Source organism: Rhopilema esculentum, chromosome 10, assembly GCF_057945365.1.
Source record: "Rhopilema esculentum isolate cy_ngs chromosome 10, ASM5794536v1, whole genome shotgun sequence".
Lineage (NCBI taxonomy): Eukaryota > Metazoa > Cnidaria > Scyphozoa > Rhizostomeae > Rhizostomatidae > Rhopilema > Rhopilema esculentum.
This window is the reverse complement of record NC_142824.1, coordinates 9,229,461-9,252,531: the sequence shown is the minus strand read 5'-3', so window position 1 is coordinate 9,252,531 and position 23,071 is coordinate 9,229,461. Positions and strand designations below refer to the sequence as shown.

The following is a 23,071-nucleotide window of genomic DNA, read 5'->3' as shown; positions in this document are numbered from 1 at the left end:
TTGGTGGCCATTTGGTAGGACCCTCAAACGAACTGGACCCCCTGTCAGGCCTCAATAGGAGTACCCCCCCCCCCGGGATTGGACGCCATTGGAAAATACGTTATAATGGTTGGGGTTTATACCCAAAAAAACTTATATTTTATAAACCCCGCCAACTACAAGCTGGTCTTGCTACGGTATACATCCATGGTCTCGTTCCTTTGGTCTGTATTTTTGCATGTCTACAACAAAGAAATGTTGCTCTTCTTCCGCCTATTTCAAAATAAAAATCAACCACAATGGAAGTAAAACTGCCGCTGGACGAACTAGAGCAATACTGCCAGCAAAATCTTCCACAAAGAGCGTTTGACTACTACGCTAACGGGAGAGGGAAAAACATAACATTAAAAGAAAACAAAGCTTCCTTTCAAAGGTATGTTTGTCGAGCTCCTTTGAAACTCAAATAGACTGAACTTCGCTAAACCTAACGGCCTAATACAGATGTGAATCTAAACATTCTATAATCAGCGAAGACCTGCAATAGACATTCAGCCAGGATTTTGTTTATGCATCACGTGTTAGTCCACAAGTACTAACCCCAATTCCAATCTATATATCTAAAAGTTTTATGGCAACATTTTGGTGCTCATATTCCACGAATTCAGGTCAGACTTGTACACGACCAACACAAAGGTCTCTATTATTAACATTTATAAAGAGGCTTATCAGCGTATGGCATGATAACAGTCGGACCAGGCCTGTACACAGGAGATCTCACAAAGAATTGAAATTTCTTTTTATGCGACTTATTTCAAAAATTCTTTGTTTAATATTTATCATTATACGTGTCTACAGTATGCGATAAACTGAACTGTATTCCCCTTTTCCATAATGTATATAATTTTATCAAACATTATAAACGGAATCGGAATAGAGAAATTGGAGCCACATATTGAAGAAGGGCAACTGATCGCATTCCTTCTAATATTTTTGTTCAAACATTTTTTAAATTACGTTCTTTGACAGATGGTTATGACGCTTGTCGTGTTTGGCGAAAAATTTAGTTTAGATTGGATCATGGAAACGAAAGGCCATCAATGTTGCAGGACGATGACTTCTTTTTCAATGATTTTTCTTAATTGATTCTAGGTGGAAAATAATCCCACGCTATCTACAAGAAGTGAATTGCTATGATGTGGACACTTCGATTAGTATCTTGGGTAGCACTATTTCAACTCCAATTTGTGCAAGCCCAACAGGGTTACACAAAATTGCCCACCCCGATGGAGAACTGGCAACTGCCAAAGGTAAGTTTTTTTAAGCAAGGCAGAGTTATAAGGAGATGTTTTCAATTTTCAACTCAAAGATTTATTAAAAAATCTCGTATGATCATGCACGTAGACTGGGTTCTTATCACTAAACTGTGAATCCTATTGTATATATTTTGGCTAATAAGAGATTGAAACGAACTGGATAGTTAAACAGATGAAATCAATAACAGCACGGACTTTATTTCAACAGTGGCCTTAACTTAGTTATGCTTTTGTATTTTCATTGCCAGATTTTATCGAATTCTTTGAATTTGACATTAGGAGGTCGAATGGAACGGCAAATCAATAACGTGCCCTCTCCCCTTTTTGTGATAGATGATGGAGCTGGATTATCTGTATTCAGCAGGGCCGCCGGAGCCAGGGGGCCACGGGGGCACAGACCCCCCTGATTGCAAAAAGTGTAAAAAGTGCCCTTTTTTGAAAAATATATTGTGTGCATTCTATTACTGCCAGCCTTTTGCCTTTAGAAGCTAAGTAAAATAACCGAAATCTAGGCGTTGTTGGAGAACTATTCACTGAAATTTCCTTAAATTTTTCGATGGATGGTCATGATGCAAAAAGTGCAAGCTCCAGTCATAAAAAATAACAACTGCCAAGGTGGCTGTCTGTTTAGTGAGAAAATTCCCTCGTATGTCTTCAGCAACAAACGCATTAGTGAAAGGTCAGCATCAAGTCTAAGGAGAGTTAGAAATTATTATCGTTCGTCAATGACCCAAGGACGACTTAACCACTGCATGATTCTTTCGATACACAAACAAAAATCTAACGAGATAAACTTAATTAACGTTGCAAATTAATTTTGCTATGGCAGTGAAGAACATGCTCACACCTTCGGCTGATTGCGTGAAGATGACTTAAACTTAAAATTTTATAGCTTTAAAAAAATATTTCATGGAGGCAAAAAGTTATGTGTTTCAAGTAACGTAGGAATGGGAAGGCGCGAAAAACCAAGGGGTATTAAATTACTTAAATTTAAAAAATAAGAAAATTAAAATCATTATTCGAATAGGCGTTAGATAATCATAGAGACTGAAACTCTGAAAGGGATAGGGACTGGAATTCGTTTTTAAGTAGATAGGGTCTAAAAATTTCTTTCAGTTACTTACATCATATTTTGGGTTTAATTTTAAACGTTTTTATTAATTTTGTATTTATGATTGCATCAATGTGGATTCATTGGTATGTTGCAATAAATCTGATCATTTATTGAGTATATTGGTCACAAGTATGGGGGAAGGATGTGTGCCTACCGCTTAACCGGGGCCAAAACCTACCTTTTAAAAATGAATAGATTCATCAATACCTATTAGCCTTTAGATCTGGAGTTATAATCGAGGGGCTATTCACTCTTGCAAATAGCTTACGAGATTTTCCCTAAAACAAAAGGATTTCTAGGGATTTTCAGATAAAACAATCGGATTTTCACAAAAGGTTTACGAAATTTTCTTGGGGTAATTTGCCCCTCGGTTATAATTCTTTTAAAAATTTACGTTGGTCGAAGTTAAACAAACTGATCCAGTCCTACTAATATTTTTTCACTTTACATGAATGTGCTTTTCTTCTACCTTCAGGTTGTTATGCCGCTAAAACATGTATGACAGTTAGTGCATTCGCAACATATTCTTACGAAGAAATTGCTGCTTCTTGCCCCAGTAGTCTACGATGGTGCCAGATGTACATTTTCAAAGACCGCAACCTAACATTAAACTTTGTTCGACGAGCTGAGTCAGCTGGTTATAAAGCACTGGTTTTGACTATTGATACAACCCCTTTATTTAAATCAGGAGACAAAAAAAGTCACTTTGAATTACCTGATGGCATCGAAGCAAGAAATTTTAAAGAGAGGCCAATCAAAACCCTTCAGGATCTCACGCAGAAAATCTGTAGTCTTATAGATCCAGACATACGTGGACAAGATATTCAATGGCTAAAGTCGATTACCAAACTTCCTGTAGTACTTAAGGGTATCATGTCAGTTGATGATGCAATAGAGGCAACTAAGGCTGGTGTTGAAGGAATTATAATTTCAAACAAGGGAGGGAGAAATTTAGACGAAGTTCCAGGCACGGTAAATTGCGCATTATATCCATAATTTCCTTTTTGGTTTTCCTATGTGGCGTAAGAGGTGGTACAAAGCAAAACAAGACAACCTGATAGCATTTGATTTCAATGATGATGTTACTAGTGAAAGTTGTTCGATGTAGTCAGTGTTTAATTAACTTGATACTCATTATTTATCTGTAGTTGCGTTGCAAATTTGCACTTAAAAATTCTCAATAAAATTTTCCCAAAGTTTTCTTATACCTTCCAAAGGTTCTCAAATTAATTTTTTTGATGGTATGAAAAAATACAAGTTTAGACTTACACAGGACATAAACTATATTTTCAATATCGATATAGACTCAAACTGTATATTCTGTATAGCTTTGAGTGATATTTATATATATTCTTTGTTATTCCATTGATTTAAAATGTGAATTGAATTTGAAATTCAGCTAGAGGTCCTTCCTGCAATCGTTGACGCTGTTCAAGACAAATTAGAAGTTTACATAGATGGTGGCATCAGAAGTGGAGCAGATGTTTTCAAAGCGCTTGCTCTTGGTGCTAGAGCTGTTTTTATTGGCAGACCTGTCATTTGGGGCCTTGCATACAATGTATGTTGGTGGATATCTGTTTCCTGTTTCATCGCTAAAACAATTTATATCTTTATTTTTCATCTACATGTTGCAGCTTAATATGTGCACCATTACAGTAACCATAACAAAAGCATCAACTGGAATTGTGTCTTTGGTAGCAATTTCAAATGAAATATGAGGATATTTAGAAATGCTTAGAATTTTATTCATTAAGTTCTTTAAATCCTTGTTATAATTGAAAAATCTTAAATAATTTAATAATTTTTATGAAACACAACACAACCAAATGTATCCTCATTATGGGCCTAAAGCACAAACTGATCAACACTTCAATTCTTGCCTTCAAGGGATCTCGTGGCGTTACTGATGTATTTCAAACGATGAATGATGAGTTGAGGCTTATCATGGCGAATACAGGTCTGTGGAGCTATAAATTTAAATTTAAATTTAGTCTCTTGTTAAGAATCAAATTTTTCTGCTCTGTTCCCGTTTAAATGATTGTCGTGCTGGTCAGGGTCTACGACGAAGAGGGGGCTGGGAGTATGCCCCCCCCCCCACTTTTTGCAAAACGGGAGGTTCGATTGCTTATACACACAAATTGGTTTAACATAAACAACTGTCGCAGCTTACTTAGGCACTCCTATACTAGAGAAAATGCCTTTAAAAAAATCATCCAAACAGGGAAAAAATGTCTTTGAAAAGAAATTTTAAATGGATGGTTTTGGCTCCAATGTGCGATGAAAGGGCCTGTTATTCACTTGAAACTTTCATATTTTTTATAATACATACATTTTTCATACAACTTATTTTTGTAGTTATGCTTTGTATTAATGCATGAATATCTATGTTTATCTGTTTTAGGTTGTGGAAGAGTATCAAACATTAACCAAACATCTTTAAGAAGACATTGTCAGTGTCGTCTTTAAACGATTCTTATTCTTACGTGGACATTGGCTTAAAACATATAACCAATAAATTATTCCAAATGCCTCAATTCCTTATAACGTTATTACTGATGAATAAATAAGCAACTTTTGAATGTATTATTTTATTTTGTAAACAAATTTAAGTTATTGATTGCCCTTCTTTTAGAAACGAGTGTATTTTTAGTAGTATCATATAAAGACTACCTATTCAACAAGCCTTGTCAACTTGTCAAGGCCTCATTCAGGTCTTAGAGAAAGCACTGGCGCAACTTTCCTCGCTGTGTCGGGCAGTCCTGCTAAGGCATTTACTGGGTAAAAATGATTTTCCTTCTAGTTTTTTGTTTAGCCCAAAAAGTTCATTTTATAGGAAGACTCTTTATTACCTTGATTAGGGCTGTAGATTTTGAGAAAGTGATGACTGCTGACAAGAGTATGTTCGATCATGAATCTGTTAACCTCAGCAGTAGAATGAAAGCAACAAAACAAAAATTTTTGTACAAGCAAGAAAACTTCAAGATAACCCTAGCAATGGCTAGACGAAGTAGGCAAAGCAAAACAAAATAACCATCTTTTTTACGTCATTCATTGGGTGAACATTCTAAAAAAATGTTCTTTTGTCAAAGCAAACATTAAATCGAGAAAAACTCTCCTAGAAAAGGCACTTATGAATAAAATTAATTATTCAGTCTCAGATACTTCAATTAAATTTTTGAAAATAAAGAGTCCATCAAAAGGGACTTTACCTCTGTTCATCTGAACTGACATTGTGCGCTGACTTTCAAATACTTGCTGAGATCAGGACAAGGGTCTTTCAGCTCCGGGTAGTCTTGATCCGTGGCGCCAAGGAAGCAGGTTGTTCTTCCATCACATTTTTTAGCAATCAGTTCAGTTATCCCATCATACGAACAAGCCTTTTCAGTAGTGAAGTTTTTGTACATGCAAACGTCAGAGGCAACACGTCCATAAAAGGCAGACATAACTTTTATTTCTGTAGGCCAGTTGCAAGAGATGTAGACAAAGTTGTCAGTTTGATCAGCGCAAACCAATGATACTTTAACGTCTGGCTTTATTGCTATATGGATCAAAATAAACATTTTAAAATAAACATTTTAATAAGAAATTGAACACCTTTGAAAATACAAACAGTTGTCCTCTAGCAAAAAGAAAGGGGTTACTTGAAACTGAAGCGCTACCAGGTGGTACTCGTTAATCACACCGCTTGGTGGCAGCAACAAGGGCTGAATGCGAAGCATTGTCTGCTATTGAGAGGTGGGTTTAAAATTATCAATGTAAATGCGGTCAAGTGGGCTGGCTCACTCAGGTTGGCAGTGATGAATACCACCAATTCATAGGAACATTTAAGGCCAGTCTCGGAACAAGATGAAAAAGTTATGAGAGACGGGTGACATTAAAAGAATGCTGTGAGGCGCAATGAGATGTGAGTTTTTGTCCATAAACCTTCGCCTTTGTGCGCATGTGCAGATGATGTATTTTCTTATTGGTCCAGACAAATGGATAGAAAATAGTCCTAAACAATAGAAATCTAGACTCGTCTCGCCAACCAGAGAGAGCTTCTATAACACAAGCAAATTTATAGGTGGGAGCCAACACTGTTCCCAATCTGCACAAACGTTTTGGACAACCCCTCAAATCAAAAGCTTACAATATATCTTTATAATCTAAGATAAATTTCCCCAAACATAAATCAGTTTGCTTGTCATACCTTTACAGGTCCTTCGATCGGAGCCAAGATAATGCCCGTCCTTGCAGCTGCAGACGTGACCTCCGTAGACATTATGACATTTATGATTGCATCCACCATTTTGAATTTTGCACTCATCAATATCTATACACAAGATGTAAGTTTGTATAGGACCCATGATTAATTTGTTAAGTAGGTAAAATTTCTCTTACGGCTATTTGCCCAATCTAATTAAAGGCTAATCAAAGCTTCATTATGAAGTTTTACAATAAAATTTTGGATTTCTATTTAACCCTCACCTGTATATTCATGTACCAGGCCTATATACAATGCAAAAGTGGCACATAATTTATCTTCTTTCGCGATTGGCCATTTTTCAAGTTTAGTCCGACCAAGTACGACTTCCATACAATGATAAAATTTATGTTTTGCTACCAGCCTGAACTATTTTAGTTTATGGCGAGAAAAATCTACTAAACAAAATTTCTTAAAAAACGTGGATCTTCCCCAAACTTGCTTTTAACCCTTCGTGCCTAAAAGCATTCTTAGGTTTTTTCTTGCTAGTTTCCGAAAAACCACGTATTTGACCATAATTTTTCCAAGAGACAAAAGTACGCCATACAAACACGATACACGTAACAGTTTTAATTATCTACCTTTTTGGCCAATGAATCCTCATTTACCAACACCTCCTTGTGAACAGAATAACATTGTATGATGCCTACGACATTCATTTGATTACTATTTTCACATTTGAATTCATTTGAGGAGGCTGTGTTGCATTATTAGGTCTTTTATGAAATATACTTAATTGGGAAAACAAACTTACCTTCGCAGCTGCTAGAATTTGCATCCAACTCAAAGCCATCCAAGCACTTGCAAACATAACCTCCAGGCAGGTTGATACAATGGTGTTCACAAACGCCATCGATGCACTCGTTGATATCTTAACAAGAAAGAAACCCCAGTCAAAGTCAATTTAAGGGTTAAAAAAGGCACCTGAAACCGATCGGTCTGCTTCTTATCTTATTTTCATTTGTATTTTGTGTTTGTTACTACCAAGCTTTAGAAGGCAGTTTTTTGGACATTGAGAAGCTATGCTTGACAAGCAGTGTCCTGGTCTTTTCTGTTGATGTGACAAAGAGCATGCTGGTATAACAAAGAGCCGGTGCTAACCCCCAATCTAAGTGAAAATTTGATCATACCAGTGACTTGAACCATAGAGATCTGCAGTCAAAAACTCTAGCCAATCAACTTTTGTTACACCTTACTTAGTGGATCAAATTGTGTACTTTCTTCCGGTCTCACTCATCTAGATGTGCATGTTTTTTATGTATTTAGATGCTAGTGTCCGGGACTACCATTTCGTCAGGCAAAGACCGTAATGCATGAAACAACTTGAAGCTACTTCCATGATGTTCAAAAGCTGTTTTTCTAACTCTGTTGGTACAAGTTTTAAAGCAAACTCCTTGGGTTTTGTGGCAAGCATGTCACAAAATGTCACAAATGCGCAGGAAATTGATATTGTTGTCCAGCTTTGGGAAGGGTTTCTGGACGCAAAATTGGTGAATATGAGCTACGGCAGCTAAGGAAGAGTTCATATCTGTTTTTATTTCAGTTTAATGTAAAATTTTTATGTACAAATTTATGAAAAAATTTGAAATACTTTTCAGACTGTGTTTGAACATCTACACCACTGGGTAAATGGTTGAATGTTAGACCATTTCAAATCTACATCTACTTGTGATGAAGGTAATACTTCTAAAAAACTTTCCAATACTCCATCAAAGGCAAGATGAAATGATACTTACCATGGCAGGTGTCATACTTCAAAATGTAGCCTTTACTGCAGCGGCACTCATAGCTTCCCGCAGAGTTGACACAAGTCGCGGTGCAATTACTGCTATCCTCCGGGGCGCACGTGCACGGGTTGCGGGAACATTCGTCGGTATCTGTCAGAAAAATCGATATACTTAATGATTTAATCAAAGCGTTCTCTTATCCCTTAAGGTCTTCTTTATACCAGTTCATAGAAAGTAAACTGTAAAGCCAATATTTAACTGAACTTTCTATACATATACATACTACAAATATATATACAAAGCATATCTACGTGTCTATATAACAGTCATAGAATCATGTCATTTACATAATTTATAGAAAGTAAATGCACATACCGATGCATTTGTTTGTCTCCTCTGGATGGGCCTTAAAACCTCGCTTGCAACGACATCGAAAACTTCCCCAAGTATTTTCACATACTTGCTCACAATTATTTTTAGATTCATCCTTGCATTCGTTCACGTCTAAAATGAGATAAATATTTCATTTTTGTTTTTAAGTTCGCTATTTTTTCCTAGTACGATTTTAGTTTAATTTCAAGTTATAAAATGAGGTAAAATTGAATAAAGCCATTGAAAATTAAACTATTCTTAACGAGTTCCGATATTCTCGCGTTAAATCTAGTTTCAACGACTTGTGATTCCCTGTTCGTCTTCCCATTTCCAGTTTGTATACATATATGCAATGCAGTTCATATTAGGTATTCCGACCAAATAAGTAACGAAAGAAAAAAGGAATTCTCATATTAGTACTCACCGTTCTGACAAAACTCTCCCTCAAACCCAGATTGGCACTCACATTTGTCAGGAGCTACGCACTTCCCACCATTCATGCAGTCCACTGCGCAGATTGCTACAATAATGATACAAAGATGAATAAATTTTCCGATTAATGTACATTACTGTTAACCATAAATGTTTTATGAAATTTCACATGTTTAGCCGACAACATTAACTTTTTCAGTGAACATTGTGGTAGCAATTTTCCAACGAAAACCTAATCAAAGTTCTTCTGAAATCAGGCAAATCATGTACAGGGTCTAAAGTCTGCAATGGTGAGGACACAACCTTCAAAAAGTTTATTAACAGCATGACTTTGAGAGAAAAGCTCAAAAGTGTTATGTTTTTCTCCCTTTCTTCCCAATCAATCATCGCCACTAATTTTAAGCTTATCAAAAGAAATAATAATAATACCCTTTTAACATCAAAAGAGAGTTCAAGCCACGTCAAATGCAAAACTCTCTTGGATTTTGTTCCTCTCAGAAAAAATCATAGTTAAACCAATAGCTTGTACACCTTATTACTTATTAGTGGCAAATTGCTGATTAGTTATGCACGGTGTAAACAACGAACTCTACTTTAAGCAATTCATACTAACTCGCCGTTTGAGCAAAAAGCAAACGTGGGTTTGATAGTTGCAGATTAAAACACAAAAATCAAATGTTTTTTTCTCATGGAAGTCTGTATTCATATCATATAAGAAAATTAACATCAAGCTACAAAGAATGATTCATGTGAAAGTAATTCTTTGGGCGGCCTTTGGTCAAGCGACATGGTCTAATTTTGGGTTACTTTGAAATTCTTAGTATTTCTTGTTTTTCACGCTCACCCTCGTTCGCTCAAAAGCTATTATATATACTGTGTTATTTTTAAAGCGGTTGATTTGATGGAAGACCATTAAAAATTTGTCTATGTGATTGGACAGCAAGTAGCCTGCGTGCAGTTTCTAAGAAGGAAAAAGGGAATTTCTCCTCCCTAGAGTCTGCACGCAGTCTAGATTAAAGAGATGCTTGATTAGCTTTGATCGGAATAGAATTTCCAAAATGCAACAACTTGATTTCATTTACAAATGGTCATTTTATTGATTTCATGCTATTCTTAAAAAATATCTTGGTTAAGCCATCAGTCGTTGGATATAGTCCACTACTCATTCAAAATTGATCACATTATCGCCAATATTCTGAGGGATAAGTATAGCCATTTCTGATCTAGCATGAGCTTCAAATCTTTGATTGGTTAATACAGCAGACACAATATTGGTTAATATATCTGATTGGTCAGAGCTCGGGGGGTGTGTCTGCTGTATTAACCAATCAAAGATTTGAAGCTCATGCTTATCTGATCAACTTCTTCGAGCCTACTTACGCGTACTACACTCTTCACGGCCTTCTGATTGCATCCATCCACTACAACAATAGTAAACTGGAAAATTTTCCCATACTGTCCTCATCATGTACTCCACCGCGCTCTGCATTCTGGTTACAATATAAAATGAGATAATGTAGGACTCTCATTATCAAATCATCTAACACAAATTGCTTTTAAATCCTACTGTATCTGGGAAATAAGATCTGCAAAGTTTGCATATATCTTAGGCCCCGGCAAAACGACTGGACATTATCACTGAGCATGCACTGGACAAATATCCAGCGAAAATGTTGCGTCGTTTTGCCACCTTGTCGAGAAAGCAGTATCAATGACTGAATTTTCGCTTTCTTATTGCAGAATCTTCAACTCCAAGCACCGCGGAGAAGGGGCGGCTGGGGGGCTATAGCCCCCCACCTTTTGCAAAGAATGACAAATTTACCAATGAATCATCAGTCAAACAACTTTCTTTCGGTTTTAGCCCCCCCACCTTTTTTAGACCCCCCATATGAGACATATTTTCAAAAACAGATGGAATTTTCAAGCCAACCAAACCAAAATATGAACCAAATAAAGCGTCCTTAAATCCTGAAACGAACCCTCTACATAAAAGTTATTTACCGGTGCCTTTTGTTTCATTCTCTGTCTCACTGCTAGTTCGATTCCAGCAGTACTTCTAAATTTCCATTTTCTTTAACGTATCAAACGGCTTGGAAGAAGCTAAAAACTATTTGTAATTCATTAACTTTCCTTTTGGACCAATCGTGGTTGGCCCTTTTCGACATTAAACAGACTGAAGATGGTGTTATTGGAAAATCAATAATCTTCATACATAATTTTTAAACAAAAAAGTACAGAATAATTTATAAATATAATAACTAACGAAGACCAAACATTATCCAAAAAGGGCAAACGCATTCATAAACTGGCGTTGAGTAACTTCACCGCTTTAAAAATTGCAGCCCGATAGCAAGTGGAAGTCACAATTCAGTTGGGGCATTTTGGTAAGACAGTAGCTAAGGAATCGTATCTTAACTCTCCTAGCCTGATTACCAGATACAAAATTACCAAGTTGGAGTTACTTCTAGTTAAGAGACATTTCCTGTTCACTTGAAAATGTACCAAGGCAGGGCTTGATAAAAGATTCAGGATCCTAGTGTCCCTGTCGTTACGAGCGGGCCAACAATTTGCTAAGCTATTTGCTTTTAAAAGTCTGATATAGACAGAGTTAGAAACACCCCTTTTTAAACAGCAGCAAAACATCTCAGCAAGAAATTTCAACCCTAAAGAATAATTTTTTTTTGGAAAAATAACTTTTTTGATAAAAAGGGTTTCGATGTTCGTAAAGGATCCCTAAAAGCATATAAGAAGCTCCTAAATTGGTTACTTTTCGGCATTTACAAGACCACTAGCCCCCTGACACCACTAGCAGCACACTTTGGTCTGCAGCTGTGAACATCAGCATAATAAAATTTGCCGACTTGAGTTGATCACGATAATAACTATCGGTTGATTCTTTAAATTTATATATACTAAAAATCATACATGACAGAGGGCACCTACCTGTAAATAGTTCTGTATCGCGTAGACCACCAATTTGTAACATACTTTCGTCTCACAGAAACAAGCTTTGAAGTAATATAAGAAACATTCCTTTGGACCTGTCGGCCCTCCATGTACTTGCAAACATGCGAACTGCAACAAAAACACAATAATACATGGTAATACAATCTAGCTTTCATCGTGCATTGTTGCTAATTTGGTTACAGCGGAAGAAATAGGTCAACTTAGGTGTGGATGTACTCCAAGTCTCATACTTCAAGCTCTCTCATTACACACTCAATGGCGTGGCTTGACTTTCCAAACGAGAGGGGTGAAAAAGAGGAAAGAGTCAGGGACGGATCCAGCAAAAACCTGACTGAATTCCAGGCCAAGGTTGGCGTCTTTCAGATAATGAAATTAATACTTCATATTTGTGCCTAAGACAACATTATTATTTATATTTATGCATTTTGGTACCATGGGGGAGGGGGGAAGGGTACTATCCACTCACTAAATCTAGAGAAGAAAGGACGACAAGGACGAACAAATTATTTCAAACTGAAAAATTTTAGATTTTGAAGTTTTGAAGACGCTCTGATAAAATATAGAAGTTTCACTTCTTTAGCTTAAACATAACTTCTTTCAAGTAACACTATTTTTAGCTTTATGTTGGAAAACTGACTGAGTTCTGTGCACCAAGGAACTCAATCTGGAATCCTCCTTTGAATTTAGGTGTATTTCACTTAACGTTAGGCGATTTTACCGACTAACTTACGATTTTTTGGACCAACTCAATATTAACAAACCAACTAATGAAGAATTGGGGTTGTCAAACCCCCTACATCCCCTGTACACACTCTCTGATCTCGAGTAAAGGGATGAGGAAAATAAGAAGCGAAGAAGAGGATACCTAGATTTTCACTCATACCCTCATTTTTGTAAGATTAGAATATCGTACTAACATACCCAGCCACAGATGAAAATTAACACTCTTTTTTTATAAGAACCAGTAAATTTAAGTTCAGGCTGATTGTTCTTAATTTTTTTCAAAAAACTGAGGCTGGATTGTTCTTAATTTGTTAATTTTATAGGGTATAAGCGGTGCGATTGCTAGCTTTTCGCTCTTGGGAGGTGTTCAGGCCTCATTTGCCAATAAAGTGAGTGAGAAAACCTTCATTTGCCGCAATGTTTGAATATTCACAAAAAAAGCACCAACACATGGCTAAAAATCTTCCTTTTTGAGATAAAACGTTTGGATGCATTTTACAGTAACTCAGCCTCAGCTCGTTCTTAATTTGTTCTTAACTTTTGACCAATTTTGAGGTTCGTGTTCTTATCAAATTGTTCATATAAAAAAGATTGTATGTTTTTCTAAGATGTTCTCTCAAGTTAACAGAACATATTCAAATAGCAAATCAACCCTGTTATCACACGTAATTGCGTAGCACGTCAAAATGTCGAGCAAACCTGTTATCACGCTTTGAAACAAATGATAGTGTGTAGATTATTCCGGTATAGTGTAACTCTAGCCTAAAACGCACTCGATCCCAAAGTTATCGCATACAACAGAATCAGGATCTGGCTCTTACCACTTGGCAGCACTCCAACCCCCACCAAACCAGATTTTAGCATTAATGACCAAACTTTTGCAATTATAATTTTCAGCGAACAAAATCTCCAAAAATTAAGGATAAAACCCGGTCATACATTCTGGATATCATTTACCCGATGTTTTCGGAAAACAACGAGAACGACGGTCGAGGGTGACGTAGCAGCGTTGCTAAATCGATTCATTTTTTCGGTTTTTTCTGAGAACGGCAAATTTTAAGCTTTATAACTTGACAGCTATTTGGAGTTTTGCAATCAAAACAATTTCATCTTACTAAATGCAGTAGAAAAGACTTTTCACTAAATAATAATGGACAATTTTGTGGTTGGAGATGCCTTTTAACTTACTTTCGTTTCAGAATTTGACTCTATTTCCAAATAAGACTATCTTCATATTTTTAGCACGTACACTCATCTTTTTATAAGAAACAAATGTCGATGTTCAGTATTCCAGTTTCTTAATGTTCTGGAAATTTCAATACTCATTGTTACTCATGAGTTTCTTCATTATGATGTCATGGATGATGTTATGAAATTCTCGTGACCTTTTTATCACGTCAAAAGATTCGCTTCCATTCTGATGCTGTATTTAGATGTGGAAAGTTTATTTTTATCCTACCCCTTGTGTCTTAAGTTCTAGGCCAACAGGACAATCATGTTCTTGGATTTTACAAAATTTTGTTGTTCTCAGTTTTATCGCGATTTAATAGTTTCTTAATTTTTTTGCTTCAAGTACTTAAGTTTCTTAATTTTTCTGACTGTCCAGTACTCGTTTCTTATAGCCAGTTTCTTATAAAAAATGAGTGTATAACATTAAATAGTGTTACGAGGCTTTTCCTCAAAAGATGAAAAAGGACCCGTTTCAGGTGAGAGAGGGAAGCAAGAAGATACGTGAATCCGAGATCTAAAAAACTTTGGTTCGAACCTACACAACCTTCCCCTTGGATTCGATCGGTTTTTATGCTGAAATGAAGAATATAAGTGACCATATGTTTGATTCGATTCTTATCAACCTTTATCGATAACCCTGAATCCTGTCATACGAAACTAAACCTACTGATGGACATCTTTAGATCCGTACTCAAACATACTGTATACTTGGGTACCGCCAATCCACTCAAATTTTAAAAAAAATCAACAATCCCTAAAATAAACCGTACACGTGGTCGCGAAAATGCAAAACACTCCAATTCCAGTAACCCGATTGCTTTCGTATAAAACTCGATAAAATTTAAAATTCTATCATTTATAAAAACTAATTCACAGACTTTTTGTTGAATTAAATAAACAATAACAACAGGGAAATTTCAACTGAAACGTACCCATCAGGTTTTAGCGGCTTTCCAAGCACAAAGTAACAGGAACAAGCGAGGAAAACTGTAAACCAAATCATCGGAGTAGCTGCCATTGTGTTTCACTTGATCTTCAACTCTGCACGAACGAAGAAAAAGGTTGATATAATAAATAGTAACTGATATGATGGAAGTGAACTCTGAAACAGATGATTGTTTGCGAATTGTTCCGGCTTTCCATTAGCAGGAAGATGATGACGCATTTCCTAGTCTTTGAGAACGAGGTTATGACGTATAGCACAAATATCGAATACCAATCCTCTGTTCCTAGCATGTTAGGCCCTATTTACTTTAACATGCATGCAAGTATAATAGTTTGCAAATAAGTTATTCACCCAAATACTGCCTCAAAATAATGCCAGAGCAGACAAGGACTGTATTTTTATCAAACTTCACAAAAATTATGGTTGAATTCCGTCTCGTTGTCAACAAGGTCTCAAAAGCAGTCATGGCACATTCGACAAACCAAACTCTTGTAATCAGTTTGAAACAATCATAGAAAACATAAGGACCTTCAAAAATGGATACTAAAACAATGAGCTGCTGTCCGTTGTATGGGCGTGTGGATTGTAGAATGGCTTCGTTTACAACCTTCGTCTCGCCGGAAAACATCCTGAGACAAAAATCATTTGTCTGTTGTTTTGAGTTTTCTGTTTCGGGGAGTGGTTTGATTATTTTGACAGATACGGGCTAAAATATATGCATTGGCTAATAGCATAGCCATGGAGCATCATCTGAGGATGATTCGTACGGTATCAAAAAAGAAATTTGCATTCTGAATATAGAGGTAATTTTAGTATTTGAATAAAAAGGTCTACAAATATACAACGACCAATAGGCTAAAACGAAAAGTCAACAGACTTCAACTACTGCTATACAAATTATGTCATTTTAACAATTACAATACGCAGATACTGGAAAAAAGATATGGTTCAAAAGGCAGTGAGACGTAATTAAGAAATCACTTGAAATTGCAGGCAACAGATTATATAGTTTCTGGAGCTAACAAAATTATTTGATTACAAAAAGAAATGAAATTTCAAGAATCGATAACAACTCAAGAAAAAAAAACGGTAGCAAATGTTTGTAAAGAGAAAAGTTCCATCGAAGTTGAGACAATCCCTGCAAAAATGCTTGCGAACACTCTATTGCTACAGCGTTGCACCTATCCCTCAAAGTCACAAAAATCTGAAAGGGCGTTTTGGACAACCTTCTTGAGACAATCATATAGAGCAACGTCGTTTCATAAGGAAGAGGGGGTTCTATTGACAATTTGCAAACGTCTTGTGTAGTGAAGGACTTTGATAGGCATCATAAGTGTTACGTGTAGTGTTTGAAGATTTACAAGTATTAGAATACCTCTATTGACGGGCTTCAGGGGGAGGGGGAGGGGGAGGGGGGTGTAGGCTTTACCTCGGGATCCGAGTTGTTGGTTCTCGACATCCTTGTTTGCATCATTTTGTTTTCATGATTGTAACATAATAAAATCTTTGTTATAAGGCAATCCTTGCAGAATATGTTCTTTTTTTGATCAACCGAAGCATCTGTTCTTGGGAATCCACTCTTCCTATACAACTAATAATATCAACGTACAGCTGCTCCCCTGCCCGTTCAAGTAGACGGTAAATGTGAGTAGAGCTGGTATACAACCGTTTTCTTTGTGCTGTATAAAAGTTTTTAGAATAAATTTTGTCCTGTATACAACCAATCAAATTTTATCTATTTTTGGCTAGTGTTTACAGACCTTTAAACTGGACCAGTCTTGGGTATGCGCAAACAACTGTGCAACAAGGGGATCAACAATCAGGCCAAGCCTCGCCTCTTTTTAATCAGGTCAAAATTCGCCTCAAGTTTAAAGTGGATAAATTGTTTTCGGATAAGCCGTTTACATTACAAGAATTCGTATCATCATTGAGGGTACCCAGTAGGCTCCTTGATTCCCGAATTTCCGCTACATTATTACCCTGATCCCCACCATAATTTCCCAGTGTTACCCATTCCCGAATCCCGCTCTCACAAATTTGCTTATTCCCGATTCTAGACTCGAAACAATGTCGATTCCCGCTTCCCCCCAAAACATATTGGGTACCCTCTACTTTCTGCACGTGCAAAAATTTTGTTGAGAACTCACGTTATAAATGGATAAAATTTGTCCGCATAACCAAATTTAGTGTAAACGCAAGGCCTTATTCAGGACAGATTTCATCCGGATTAAACTAATTAGAATCTAGTATAGATGAAGAATCAATAAGGATTTAATGTCAAGATAATTAATCAGTCTGTCTATACACAGAGCATATGATATAAATGAGCATACAAATTAATTGAAATAACTCTATCTAAAGTACAGTGTACGTCTACTCGACATTTATTAGTCATGTTTTTCTTGTTTATTTGCTTCATGCAACTGGATCTGCAGCAAATCAGTCCCACCGTAGTAGACAAGGGCAAAGATGTGAAATGCTGACACGAAAATTCCAAACATTCTAAATGCCCAAGAATGATATATCGCATAAAAAACAAAAAACAGAAAACCAAACCAAAACAGTACCACAAGCTGCATCTTTCTCACCGTGGCTGTTTCTGTTTCAACGCGGTCGCTTTCTGATATTGAGTTGTGCTCTGTAAATTCTCCATCTTTGTAAAATTTCTCTAGCCTTTTTTCCTTCTCAGACCACCTTTGAACACACCAATTATCAAGCGAGTCAGAGTCACGTGGTAACAAGTTGATGTCATAGCGAGTGATGTAAACATGTATCTCGCCAGGGAATTTGCCGCGCAGCAAGTCGAGTTCCCCATAACAAAAACCATTTTTGTAGCCAATAGTAACATCGTGCACAGCTTTAAGCGTTTTGTCGCGCAGTTTCTGTATAATAAAATTAAAACCGCGAACACGTGGATGAAGAACATATTCATAAAAAGGCAAATCGTTCTTTAGAGCAAATGCATCACTCTTGCTTTTACCCTCTCGACAGAAATTTGTACCTTCTGGGAAAATTAGCAGCTGCAGTGGGAAATTAGTGTCAAGAAAGTAATTAAATATGGCTTTCAGATAGTCTTTATCTTGCTCCCACCTTCGTTTCAGAAAGAGAAACATTGCATTTTGCATTGCCCATCCTAGAAAAAAGACAAATGAGAAATAAGTTAAAAGTTGAAAAACACTTTTACTGCAGTTTTTTCACTACCACAACAGCTGATTACAGAACGTATCATAACCTTAAACAATATTTATATACCTGAGGTAAAACATTATCGGTTGAAATTGGGACAATCCTGATTGAAAAACTTAATTCAAGAAATGTTTTTGCTGCTGCAGTTCTGTATTGCAGCTGCAGTTTACTTTAACTGTATCACAGCACCACAGTCTTTATTGGTCATCTCAATTCCTTCTAAAATCTATCAAAAAATGATTTATTAAACAAGATTAACATCCCTTATATCATGATTTGATTTATGGCTAACTCACTTTCAGATTCTTTCAAATAATTTGCCTTCTTGCAAAAAAACTTTGAAGATTTGAACTGCCTTATCAACTTGAATAAACGGTACTAAATATTGAAAGTATAACTCTTTAGGAGAATTCTCAATGTGCTGACCTGGCCCTGGAAGTAGTTTGAGGTCCCCTCTCAGAATGATTTTCTCATTTCTTAGGTTTCCATTTCTCAATAGTACCATAAAGTAGAACATCCAGTCTAGACGACATCTATGATTCATTATAATTAGAGTGGCTTCATCTTTTGGCACTTTGTCCCCTTTAATCAAAATTTTGGTCCCAAAGAATAGTTCTAGAAAGAAAAAAATCATGAAACATTTTCAATGACAGTACACTTAACAGTCTTAAAGATACTTCTGAATCAGAGTTATAAAAAAACAAATAGCACAATAAAACTTTGGTAAAAGATAACAAATTGTAGAATGAAAAGAAAGATAATTAGAAGAGACATGAATTTTGCAGATATACAAAAAATATAAATACACACTCACCCATAAGAGCCTAGATGGGAAAGAAAAAGATAGCTTTATTAGAATGAAAGATAATAGGTACAAACTTAACAAATATCATTTTAGATTTCATCTGCTTTTTCAAAAAGCTTAGAATTAGTGATTAAAATTTGTAACTAAAAACTATAAAGCAAATTTTTTGGGGCTATTGCACAATTTGTGTCCTCCTTGCACCCCTTTAAAGGCCTATGGCAACCAACAAAGAAGCCTCTATATTTTATGGGATCTTCTCTTGTTTATCAACCATGCACCTGCTCAATTTCAGAATTTCTGTGTCAGAAACTAAAAGATGCACAATTGTGTGATTCTTGAAGAGAATACTGATATTCTAAAATGAATTTCAAATTCCATGCAGTTTGCATGAGCATTTCCCTGTATCTGAGGGCATGATTGCATGAAATGTCTGAGAATCAAGAGCAGTTTCACAAATCTCATAGCATTCATGGTGCAAATTGTTTTAGACATTGGGGATAACTATTATTTGTTATATCTCTCAACTGAATCTGACATGGTGCAGTGAGCATCTTTCTTTTTTAGCATGCATTCTACAAATCGGTGGACTAACTGACACCAGCAGCCTCGTTTGTTTGCTATATTTACTTCCCTCGGTGTAACTATGCAATTTTATTTTCTGACCCGGAGATTCATGAACTTGAGCAGACATGATGTTGACAAATAGGAGAAGACACTGTAAAATATAGGGGCTTCTTTGTTGGTTGACAGTGAGTCTCTAAGACCACAATATCTGAACATTGGGACTATATGATGTGCAATTTGTTATGGATGGTTGAAAAGCTAAAATTACTTGGGAATTACAAACACAAAGAGACAGCAATTTTGGTATATAAAGAAAACCCAAAAATCCAAAAATAGATCTTAATTTTAATTAGCTATGCACTTCATCCAGTAATTATGAGGGTCATCAAATCAGGTTGTTTACCACTCTTTACTTCTTATAAGGAAAGACATTGCAAATAATCCAAGGGGCAACCAAGTCCTGTGGTTTGCAGTTCCTACAATCTTAATCTGAATACAAGGAATATTGCAAAAATACACAATTGGTGTATGAATGTCTCCCTAACAATATTCTAGACAGGAACAAAACAAATCCATTTATAACCAATCATGTGGATGGTCCTTTGTTTGAGTGATATACACAGACACTGTAAAACATGACAGTCATACAGTCAATGACTGTGAGAAAGACTTATGAAAAAAAGAAATGGAAATGCCGAGCCAAGCCCCCCTTTTTTCTTTGTCTTGGGAAGAGGTTCCAATGCTTTAGAAAATTTTCTGGAAGACTAACAGTTCCCTGGACAACCACTAACCCAAGGAACCAAAATTCATTAATCAGAACTTGAGTTTCCATGGCTTTATAATTTCATTATTCATTATCTGATTTTAGATTTTTCTGTTACCAAGATCAATAATCAAATTGCGAGAAAGTTTAATGCATTTTTATGCTATAGACTTGCTTACAGGTAAAATTGAATGCTTGCTTGTTGCATTTTGGAATTCTTGTAGTATGTCTTGTAGTAAGTTTGTGGCCCCTAACATCAAGTACAATTTCATGTACAAACGCACTTCAGTCAGTCCAGTGGCAGCTCGAGTATTGGGGCCACTGGGGCTCAGCCCCACCAAAGATTTCTAAGAATAAGTTTAAGATTTATAAATGGAAATAAAATCAACGTCCATTATTATTTTAGCATTTTTCACTAATTTTTTTGCATAGAGTTTAGGTACAAATGCCTGCTGTTCTCTTGAAAACTAGACAAACATGTGTGTCAGAAACCATCACCTGAGCTTTTGGGGCTAGCCCCAAACTAGAAGAAAATGCTTGACTATTCAATAGATAGCTGCCTTCTGATTGGTCAATTCTGCACAATCTGCATTCCTTTGGGGATAGTTTTCACTAGCCCAATGTAATTCAATTCAACACTAGCTGATAGGCAATTGATATTTGTTATTGTGATAGGCAATTGATCTTGAAGTGAAAAGCAGCAGAGTGGCGAGTATTCAACGACTCACATTTCCAGCCTTAAAACTTGGAAGTAGATAATACAAGTTAAGTCTTCATCGGAATTCCTTTTTTCGATCCTCAAATAAAACTAAAAATAAGAGCGTTAGGCTGTAGGCCTTCTTCATCCAAGTGGGTATTGCCATTACAATTATACTGAGACTGAAGTCTTCTGATGGAAGAAGGCATATTTCTAATGCAAGCTTTCAACTTGAACTATAGTTTAGCTTCACAGCATATGACAAATAATTGATTAACAGTTTGAACTTATTGTTCTGTAAAAATTTTTAAATTCCTAAGATATGCAAAGGATATCATCTACGGGTTGGCCAAATTCAAGTTGTTTTTTTATAGACATAACCCACAAGCTCCCCTATTTTGTGAAGAGAGAAATGGTCCAGCGGGCTTGAAAAAGTAAAGTTGAAAGTTTATTTCTTTGTTTATTTCAAATTACACATAATTAATATTGACTCTGGTTGTTTTCAATAAAAACTTTCAAAATGATGATAGCCTTGTTGATTAGAGGTAGTAAAGATTTGAAAGGTGATTCTTGGCGTTTCGTATCTATGGCTCTGGATTTTGAAATGACGTCATCAGCCCCACCAAAAAATTACCCAACGAGCCGCCACTGCTTTCGTTCCTTCCTTTTTAGCTTTGAAATTCAGCAATGCAATGTTTATTTAATAATTCAAATAACAAGATTATTTTTTAATTTAGCTTGAAGAATGTTTACTTTGCCTGGTTCATTGTTTGAAGTTGATCTGCCAGCATCAGCTAAAACCGAAACTGAACATGAGTCCAAAGGTTATTTTCTGAATGAACTTTGGGTTGTACTTTGGCAAAAATCCAAACATAATGCTCATATTTTCAAACATTAGTAGATATTTTACCAAAATTGATCTATGGTACAAGCTCGTAATTTCTTTCAAGGTAGTCTATTTTTCGTAACACAAATACTAAATTGAGAAACCCCCTTCTCCGTATCCAACATCAACAACAAAACAATAAAAACAAAAAAAGAGTGCATTAAATACCTGCAAATAGCAAATATATTGAAATTCTCAAAACCTAATACTCACTCCTGGAAGAATTAGCCATGTGTGTAGCGCGTAGTCAAACATTTTCCGAAACATTCTTCCATTGAGAAACATCAAAGGAAGAAGTGGCCCGGCTAAATAAACAACTCCAAAGAATGAAGATAAATACAGTATAACTGTAAATAAAAGTCCCGAAATAACACCCTTGATTTTTTCTGACATGTTCTCGGCCATTATTTCGCTTTAAAAGACCCACTTTGCTATCTTTTCAATGGCCTTTCCTTTCACTTGTCTTGTTCAACCCAAAAAGCGAGTGCACCTGTACATTTGTAACACAGGGCTCCAAGAATTTAACATACGCCGCGCCCTCGCTTGAGTGCAACATCGCGGAAGGAAAATCAAATTTCATTCTTCGTTGGTTTGTGGTTTATTTCGCTAAAAACGCTGTAAGTTAAACACTTGTTCCAACAATGCTCCAAAGGCAAAGAATAAAATATTGAATAAATCAAATGTCCCAGAAGAACATTTTGATGAAAACAAGACTGTGGTATGGCCGCATCAGCACAGACTCCTTCTTCTTTATCAAATCGCTTTAATAAGACACCGCGGAGCAGGGGGGCTGGGGGGCTTTAGCCCACTTTTTGCAAAAAATGCCAAACATTAAGTATCAAACTACCAGAAAAGCCTCTTTTAGCCCCCCCCCCACTTTTTTAGACCTCCCACTTTTCTCAACGCTCCGCGGTGCCTGAGATAGAACATAAACTCTAACAATCCAACAAACACGCTAACGTATTTTTCTCGACAGATTCTGTTAGACTAAGCTCTAATCTAAAAATTTCGATTTGCACTTTTTGAGAAAAATAATTTGTTCCCACTTGCCTAATGACGTAGCTTTCTTTATGTAGCAGTGAGTGGCTAAGAATCAATCGTCATTTGTCAAGTGGTGTTCTTAA

The 23,071-nt window shown here is 36.2% G+C and overlaps 3 protein-coding genes across 3 annotated transcripts; 1 reads left to right on the top strand and 2 right to left on the bottom strand.

The window, feature by feature from the left end:
* Positions 1-203: 203 nt before the first annotated feature.
* On the top strand, positions 204-5,877 carry LOC135694135 (2-Hydroxyacid oxidase 1). The gene is made up of 6 exons (XM_089110517.1): positions 204-412; positions 1,129-1,286; positions 2,882-3,378; positions 3,806-3,964; positions 4,294-4,363; positions 4,808-5,877. The coding sequence occupies exons 1-6, from the start codon at positions 279-281 to the stop codon at positions 4,870-4,872; spliced, it is 1,083 nt and encodes a 360-aa protein (XP_088966643.1). The 5' UTR covers positions 204-278; the 3' UTR covers positions 4,873-5,877.
* On the bottom strand, positions 5,440-15,226 carry LOC135694126 (uncharacterized). Its single transcript, XM_065212816.2, has 9 exons — positions 15,033-15,226; positions 12,124-12,255; positions 10,561-10,670; positions 9,173-9,268; positions 8,752-8,880; positions 8,386-8,526; positions 7,404-7,520; positions 6,596-6,718; positions 5,440-5,944 (listed from the first exon to the last, which is right to left on the bottom strand). The coding sequence occupies exons 1-9, from the start codon at positions 15,116-15,118 to the stop codon at positions 5,622-5,624; spliced, it is 1,257 nt and encodes a 418-aa protein (XP_065068888.2). The 5' UTR covers positions 15,119-15,226; the 3' UTR covers positions 5,440-5,621.
* A 609-nt stretch (positions 15,227-15,835) lies between these two features.
* On the bottom strand, positions 15,836-22,466 carry LOC135694140 (lysocardiolipin acyltransferase 1). Its single transcript, XM_065212834.2, has 4 exons — positions 22,161-22,466; positions 19,047-19,056; positions 18,659-18,847; positions 15,836-18,179 (listed from the first exon to the last, which is right to left on the bottom strand). Exons 1-4 carry the CDS (start codon positions 22,350-22,352, stop codon positions 17,434-17,436), a joined length of 1,137 nt encoding a protein of 378 aa, XP_065068906.2. The 5' UTR covers positions 22,353-22,466; the 3' UTR covers positions 15,836-17,433.
* Positions 22,467-23,071: the final 605 nt, after the last annotated feature.